This window comes from Fulmarus glacialis, unplaced genomic scaffold (genome assembly GCF_000690835.1).
Source record: "Fulmarus glacialis isolate BGI_N327 unplaced genomic scaffold, ASM69083v1 scaffold19646, whole genome shotgun sequence".
NCBI classification, from domain to species: Eukaryota; Metazoa; Chordata; class Aves; order Procellariiformes; family Procellariidae; genus Fulmarus; species Fulmarus glacialis.
This window is the reverse complement of record NW_009216451.1, coordinates 2,766-11,214: the sequence shown is the minus strand read 5'-3', so window position 1 is coordinate 11,214 and position 8,449 is coordinate 2,766. Positions and strand designations below refer to the sequence as shown.

The 8,449-nt window shown below is 50.4% G+C and overlaps 1 protein-coding gene across 1 annotated transcript; it reads right to left on the bottom strand.

The window, feature by feature from the left end:
- On the bottom strand, positions 1–6,639 carry RNF19B (ring finger protein 19B; the record flags this gene model as incomplete). Its single annotated transcript, XM_009579320.1, has 9 exons — positions 1–481; positions 979–1,110; positions 1,904–2,111; positions 2,443–2,583; positions 3,084–3,198; positions 3,844–3,880; positions 4,056–4,190; positions 4,638–4,782; positions 6,434–6,639. Coding segments are annotated over 9 exons (1,588 nt in total), but the record flags the coding sequence as incomplete, so codon positions are not given.
- Positions 6,640–8,449: the final 1,810 nt, after the last annotated feature.

The following is an 8,449-nucleotide window of genomic DNA, read 5'->3' as shown; positions in this document are numbered from 1 at the left end:
CAGGAGGCCACTTCATACTCTGGCTTCGATACACTCCAGTTTGACTATATCATCCAGCCTGCAGCCCTCGGCTTGGGCACAGTGGCTCAGGTGGGCACTTGGGCTCTCGGCACCTCTAGCTTTGGGGGTCTGTGGGCAGGCTGCTGCAGTCTGAGAGTGCGGGGAGTCGCATTCATCCGATGTAATGTCTGGCACATCGTCCGACTGACTGTCGGAGCTCTCCAGGTCACTCCGTATGCTCTCAGGCTGGGCCAGGGTGATGTCCCACGTTTTGCTGGCAATGCAGTCCTTTTGCTCACAGCTTTGGTGTTTGCACGTCTGCTCCTGCTCACCATCCTCTTCCTCCTCCTCCTCCTCTTCCTCATTCTCTGCCATTTGGGTGTGGACATGCAGAGAGTCCTCTGTACTGCTGCCGCTGGCCAGCTGGTAGTGACTTGGTTTGGCTTCGATGTCCACCTGGATCTCCATGTTATTGCACTCCCTGCAGAAACAAGCACCCTTGCGTTACTGGGTACACAGTTACTGGGTTCGACTGGGTCACCACCAGGCACTGCATCACTGTACTGGGAGGACCACATTTCCCAAACATGACCAAGATGCTGCTCATCACCCCACAGCATCTGGGAAACAACATCACTCGCTGCTCTCCTTGAGTCCTCCTAACAGCAGCCAAGATCATCCCCAGGCTGAGCCAGGAACTGAAAGCACCAGAGTCCCCGCAAGCAGCCAGGAACAGACCTTGAGGGTCCTGGGCTGCAGATCCCCTCCTCAGCCTCCACATGACACATGAAAGCTGCGCCCAAATTGCCCCCAGTTGTCCTTCTGTGCAAGTAAAAGGATCAATCCACTTGCCAGCTACAGAAGAGCAGGCTGGTGCAATTACAGTCATCTCGCCACCTACAGCGGCACCTCACAGAGCACAGATTTTTCCAGGACAACCACGACCAACACTCTTCCCACCATCGCATGTCCTCCTACCTGTCCTGGGGGTTGTAGGAGCTGATGATGGAACCAGCCATGGCTCGAGTGCTGGCATTGTCACTGATAGCCCCCAAGCTGACTGAGTCTTTGGGGAAAATCTCCTTCTGGACATCTGCCTGAACTTCCAGCCTGCAGGGAAGAAGAGGATTCCTCAGAAATGCCTTAGATGGTTCCCAAGGGGCACCAAACAGTTGCTGTTCATCACGGGAGAGCAAGATGCCCTCTGTGCTGCCCCAGCTCAGCATGACAGTGTTTAACCCCAACGGTTCCTCTCATTTAGTCTCATTTTTGGCTCCATTTAAGTAAACCCATTCTGTTTTCCATGACGAAGGTAAAGTTGTGTTTATATCTATGACTCATGCAATTCCTGTGAAGAACCGATTTCCACAGATCTAGCACACAGCCATGATTATATCCTGGCTGCCATATCAACACGTGTCTTTAATTACCCAGCAAACTGACTCACAGGCAAGTTTAGAGGAAAACTGTGGTGTAACCTCCTGACTTGGAAAGCAGTGACCCTGCTTGCTATAGGCCACTGGAGAACAGGAAGCATCAAAGCCTCTAGGCTGAGATCAGAGGACTGGAAGATCTTTAAGCAGGCCACGCAGGCATCTCTGCGCTGTTCCCAATTATCCTGAAGCATCAGCTCTGCAGTTTCAAGGAGCTCAGTAGGGACAGAAACTTGTTTATCTTTTGTCCTCCTTGCAAGAACCAGCCCAGCACTGACTCCAGAAGTAGCCTGGTCTGCTGGGACTGGTTATTCTACAACCGACCAAGTAGTAAAAATACTAGGACATGATTCCCAAGTCAAAGAAGGACCACTCACAGTCCTGGAGAGCTTCCCAAAATAAGCCTGCCCAACCAGCACAGGCCTTGGGAGTCTCTCCCCCTTTCTGGCTGTGCCCATCAGTTCAGTTACCTGCTGTACTTCCCCTTGCCTCCCGAGAGGACACCACCACTCAGGGTACCGCCCGAGAGGGCAGCGAAGCTGGCTGTCTCGCTGTAGTTGCCTTGCATCACGCTGAGCCCATCGGTGGGGCTGCCGCTGGTGCTCAGCACACTGGTCAGCCCCTCAATGCTGCTTTCGCCAATGCTGGGGTTCTTGAGGGCTCGCCAGGCATCAGCCACTGCGGGGAAGAAGAGCAGAGGAATCAGAATCGGCAAGGGAACCGTTCAGCTGCAATGGTGCTGGCAGAGCTGGGGGTCAGACATCAGGCAGCATGTGTCTCATCTCAGACTGCCTCCCTGCCTCGTCCAGGGCAAGGAAGAGCTGAGATTTCGCTTTGAGAGCTACACAGCTGATCACCAGGAGACTGAAGCAAATAACTGCTTCTAGCCAAACCCAGGTAAAGACAGATGTTCAGATTTGGGAAACGTTAAGACCCCCTACCATTTCATTACAAGAGGCAATAACAGGGTCTTGCTTCGCCCCCTTCCCTTCACCAGTTATCACATTACCTGTGATTGGTCCATCATCTTCATCAAACTCTATTTTCACACCCTTTCCATTGGCGGTGCTAACTCCACAGCCACCACCTCGGCACAGCGAGATCGGCACGACACCATAGACGTAAGCCAGCATGATGGGGACTCCAATACCTGGAGAGTAGGATGCGCCGAGTTAAGAGGAGCTTAAGGCTGAGCTGTGTTGGGCAGACAGAAAGGACTCTTTGGGGTAGGGACTCTCTCAGTTGTTTCCACTGCTTTTAAAGGTCCTAGTTCACAACTTTGCAGACAGACAGTGGAGGAGCCCTTCGTTTGTGCTGCTGCAGTGCAGAATGAGGGAACCCCAAGAGCACAGACAGCCTCGGCTGAACCCCCAAGACGTCAGCCACCAAACCAGTCCATGGGTAACAGACAGCTCTGTGTGTCAAGGGACTCCACTATGGGCTGTGGCACAGGCAACTGGTGCTCTAGACAAGCCCAGTGCTGGCTCCAGGCCAACTCAAGCACATGAGGACATGCAGCCTGGATGCGAAACTGAGGGATGTCCCCAGAAAAGCACACAGCAGCAATCTGCAAACTGCCTTTTGGCCACCCCCATCTCACAGGGCTGGACTACTGGCCCACCAGAAGGGACAGGGACTGTGCCCACTTACCAACACTGACAGCAGCGATGACCGGAGAGGCAATGACAGACAAGGTGACCCCACCAGTAATGGCCAAGTTCCTCTTGTGCTTAGAGGTTTTCTTTCCCTCATACCTGCTGTGGATCTGACGGAAGGAGAAGCACCAGGTGAGAACAGAGCCTGGCCATGAGCAAACACCAGCAGAAGACATTAATAAGCTTGTGATTTTACAGCCTTGCCAGCTGCATTAGCCCTTAAAGAACCTCACCTTGACCACAGATCTCCCCACAGATCAGATATAGCAGGTGGGTCTGTGTTTAAGAAAAAGAAGCAGCTACAAATATAGTGCTGACATGCCATTTCTTCCCTCTCAATGCCTCTTTATCAGCACAGACACACAACAGTATGACGCAGTTTGGGGCAGCAGGTCAGCATCAAAACACACCAGTGACTTATGCAAGCCAAAGTGTGATGCTCAGGGTCCAGCCACTGTCCCATAGAGCCCATCACCATAGGATGTGTTAAAAAGGGACCAGGTTTCTCCTTGGGTGCTCCTGGTTCAAGGCAGAGGCACAAAAGCATTTGAGAGGACTTCAGCCTGAAGGGCTATCAGCCACCACCTTCCCTCTCCCCACACAAAGCCCAAAAGATAAGACATGGTTTAGAAGAGACAACTGAATTTTGGTTCTATGAAAAGATCCACCCTTCGTATCAGCTCTAAATTTCTGGTCAGATGCCTTGAGTACAGAGAACGCCCCAAAAGCCCCAGATCCCTCAGCTCCACACTTACCTTCCTCCCGACATGGCTATCAGCCACCACCTTCCCTCTCCCCACACAAAGCCCAAAAGATAAGACATGGTTTAGAAGAGACAACTGAATTTTGGTTCTATGAAAAGATCCACCCTTCGTATCAGCTCTAAATTTCTGGTCAGATGCCTTGAGTACAGAGAACGCCCCAAAAGCCCCAGATCCCTCAGCTCCACACTTACCTTCCTCCCGACATACACAGGGATGGAATGGCAATGCCAGCAATGAGGGAAATGCCTACAGGAGCACCGATCAATGTGCCCAGCTGCCAGAGAATCTTCTTTTTACGACTCCATGGCTTTTTGCCCCAGAATGTACAGCCAGAGGGGCTTAATGGAAGGAAAAAAAAAATTACATTAACACCACAGCAATTCCTAAGTGTTCCTGAGAACCCCAAGTTCAACTTCCACGTGAGCAAAACCCAAAACTTAGGAAGCGGGCAGGCAACACAAAAAAGGTTTCCCTCCCATCAAGGTTAACTTGCTCATCAAGGTGATTATCACACCACCGGGCCTACGTTTAATATCCAGTATGCCAAGAGTTCTCAAATGCAATTGTATCAGGAGGAGCTTTTCTTGGTGTGGAAGAGCATCCTCATACTGTAAAGTGGGAAGAAAGTTCAGCTCTCTGGGTCAGAAAGAAGAAAATTGCGCTGACCGATTGGAGAGGCAGGAGGATGAAAGGCCAACACACGAAGTGAACTCCTCCAATCTGCCTCAGAGAAACATGTGCCACCCCACCGGCAAGAACCTGTGCGTGCTGCTCACCCCGCTCACCTGAGGTAATGCAGATCCGAGATCTCCTTCATACACAGCCAGCAGAACTCGCAGCCACACACCGCACAGGTCATGTGGTTACAGCTCCCATCGTTCATCTTGATGATGTAAGCGCTGCAACGCGGACACGGCTTGATGTCATCAGCTACGGGGAGGAAGCATGGGATTGAGTTGGACTTTCTGTGCTGCAAGTATGAAGAATCAATGAGGGGGTTCTCGTTATGGATTGAAACCCTTGTTTTCTGTGTGGGCAGAACACCTTCGCTAATCACAGATAAAGTGGGAATGGTTGTGTCTTTAGTTTATCTTCAGACTGAGAAGATATTGATGAGACAGATCCCACCAAAGCCATTTGCCTGGACAGCAGGGACTGAGAACAACAGTCACTTTAAAAACTTATTCTAGCCTTGAACGGGATGTATTCCAGAACATGCTTAAATGCTGGGAACAAGTCATACCTGCCCTGTGCTAGCCGAGGCAACAGCGTAAGAACGAACCATTACTAAATTGCTCCACTAAGCTGATTCACAGGCCAAGAACAACAGAACAATTGGGAGAAGGCGGCATCGGAGAAACTCCGAACCTGGCCTTCAAAAGCAGCCAAAAGGGTAACCAGGTCTGCAGCCTCACAGGGAGTCCGGTGCAGAGGCTGTCCAGTCCCCAGTTTGCTGCTGGCAGAGCAGGGTAAGGGTCCTTCATCTCTTCCTTAATTCAAGCGTCATCTGATCGCAGTTATGCAATGGCTGTGCAGTGGTTCAGGGCTTTGCTGGCAGCCTCTGCAACACTCGACAATATGAAATCCAGCTGCTGAGACTAGCTCGCACCTTATTAATCACTACATCGAATCCAGCAAGAACAGGGTGGGGAAAAACCACTGTCTCAAGAACCTCTCTTCCAGTGGCTAAGTGCTAAGCTCTTCCTGGCAGGGATCTACTTTAAAAGGGTGTAAAAACTCAGAAACTATTTTTTGCTCGCTGGTTTGTACCGCAGGCTGTGGTAGTATCTATGCTGTCCATTATCAGAGACCTCTAACTGGGGCATGTTGAACCTTGACATACCACTAAGCCTGAACCACCCACGACAGCTCCATTCTAAGTAAGCATATTAACATTTTAACTCCTGACATAGAAGGGAAAGCAGGGTGTTTTGTTTGGGGGTAGGGCGGGACTTTATGAAATGGCCTTACTGCCCACTTCCAGAGTCAATACAGTTATTTTTAACAAATGCTAACTCAGTAGACGCAGCAGCTCCTACCAGGCAGCGTAGGAGTCTGTGGGTTGGCATTTTCTCTGTACCTGACATTACTAACACCTAACAGTGCATGGAGAGAGGCTCCCCACACTCAGCTAGGCATGAATGCTACTCTTTACTACCACGGCAGGAAAATTGAAGTTGCAAGGCTAAAAAGTGCCTATTTGTTCAGGGTTTAGATCAGCAATAAACGAGAACATCCAAGATCAAAACAGCCACAAGCCTAGCTGGGGCGGATGAGGGGAGCTGCCATGACACAGAAGGACCCAAAGCACATCATCATCTGTTGACCTGTTTTGCATTCTTGGAGGAGCCCACCGGAATTGTTCTAATGCACACAAGAAGAGGAAAATGACTCTGAGTTTCACAGCCGTTCTCACCCGTGGCTGCTGGAGACCCTCAGCTGTGCCATGCAGCAGTGTTCTGTGCAGGGCACTAACACCCCCCTGCTTTGACGGGATGGGGTTTTGCACACAGGTGGCTCTTTCTTAGCTTCACAAGCATAACTGCAGCACCAAGTAACCAAAAAACACATGAATCCATACCCGGCCCGGATTCCTGCCCGTAACTGAGGCCTGATGTGTGTTTGGTCCGTACTCGGAGCGTCTGTGCCCTTTGCTGGCGGGCCATGTCGCAGGTTTGGTTGGGATGCCATATCTGTTTGCAGTGATAGCAGAACTCCGTCTGGCAGCCGTCCCTCTCGCAAGTTAGCTTGGGGCAGCTGGCACAGCCGTAGGCAATAACCGCGTAACTGGAGAAGGAAGACACCGGGTGAATTAGTAAAAGACAAAGTTATCAAGCAACAGACCAGTGATCCTTCTAATTCAGCTTGCCCAGGGGCGGCACGGGAGGTTGTCGCTGCCTGAGCTGCTCCACTCAAAGCAGTTGGTTGAAGAGCGGCTGCAGTGAGATCTCAGGCTACGCCTACGTGCTTTTACCCCTGGAGCCTGCAGCAACACTGCCCTGCGGGGCAGGTCAGCAGAGCGGGCAATCAGCCCACCTCTCTCATCTCATTTCTTTCATCTTATTTCTGATCACTGTCTGTACAGCAGCCTGCACGCTAGACAAATTCCTGCTCTCTCCAGTCCTGCGGCTTGCACTGCAGGGCCTGAAATTAAGAAGTGCTAATTGGGTTACTTGGGGCAGATACCTTTTACACAGACAGCTTACAATATTGAATTCTCCCCTCAATAACTGCTGGCAGTTCTCACTGTCAATTCACACAGACCAGATTTGTCTTGCCTGGTGTGCCCAGCTAATAGCTTGCTGTTTCTGCTGATTCAGGCTCCCAGGACAGGCTCCCACTGCTCCTTCCAGGCACCTGCGGCTAAACACACATACCCCGGTTCCTTAGGACAGTCATATGGGTGGATGCTCTATGGCCGGGAGGAGTCTAGGAAAGCTGAGGCTGTCCTGGGCACTTCAATCAACTGAATGATTCTGAAAAAGTGGAACAACAGGGGTTTCCACGTGCAGCTATCTCAAGAAGCAAGCTCTTGTTGATCTCCACAGAATTTCCTTTTTTAAAGAGCAGTGAAGAACAATGCTCTGCCTCTGGAGAAGCCAAAACTTGAGTAAAACCAACTGAATACGCAAGAGAGGGAGGCCAGGTTCAACCAGCTCGTTTTTTCTGATAGTAGGCACTTCCAGAAGGAAGCGTGCTGCGTACACAGAAGTCTAAGCAGCATCACCAAGCACCGCTATAGGAAAGCTGACTTACAGTCATCTAGGATGCGGTTGTTTCCACTGGCAGGGGCTGAAATGAGCAATTCCAGAAGTGCCTTCCAGTTCTGCGGCACCAGTATGGCAAAGGGTATTTTTGTTGATCATTCTCAGTATTTTTGTTAGCGGTCAGAGGGGAATAACTCCTATTTAAGGTTTTATATTTAGAGCTTGTGTAGCTCAAGTTGTATTGCCTCTTCACAGAGGCAGCAGCGTGAGAACCGCTGAATGTGTCATACCACAATGATTCATATCCCGTGGGAGTTTGAGCAACTTCATTCTGCCAGGGTACGACGTAATCGTCAAAGAAACAACATCTCTGCGCCGAGCGCAGGGCCGGGAGGCACGACTACAGGGTCTCCGCGTGCATCAACGGCTGCGCACTCCTGCACATGAAGCCAATATTGGAGGAGAGATGGGATACAGATGGCCTGGGGGTTTGGGAGGGACAAACTTGATCCACATTGACTCCTACCCATCTTGTCTAGGGAAGATCCCACTAAGCATCCTTACCCTGCCGCTATCATAGAGCCAAAGACCTACCCCTGGCAAAAAAGGAAAAAAAAAAGCTTCGTCTGACCAGCTGTGTTATGACACACTGCTATTTCAAATCATAACAGCAGGCTAGGAAAGCTCAGTGTAATATATTAAGCAACCCCATGCTCCAAATTAACCCCTCACTTGAAATGTAGAGTTTTTCTACACACTCGAGCAAATCCTATGAGAAATTAAAATAGTCACCATTTATATTTTATTCCTAGAGCTGAAATGACAAATATCATGAACTAGCCCACAGTTGTGGAGAAACAAACTACACGACTGTCTATTCGGGAAAGAAA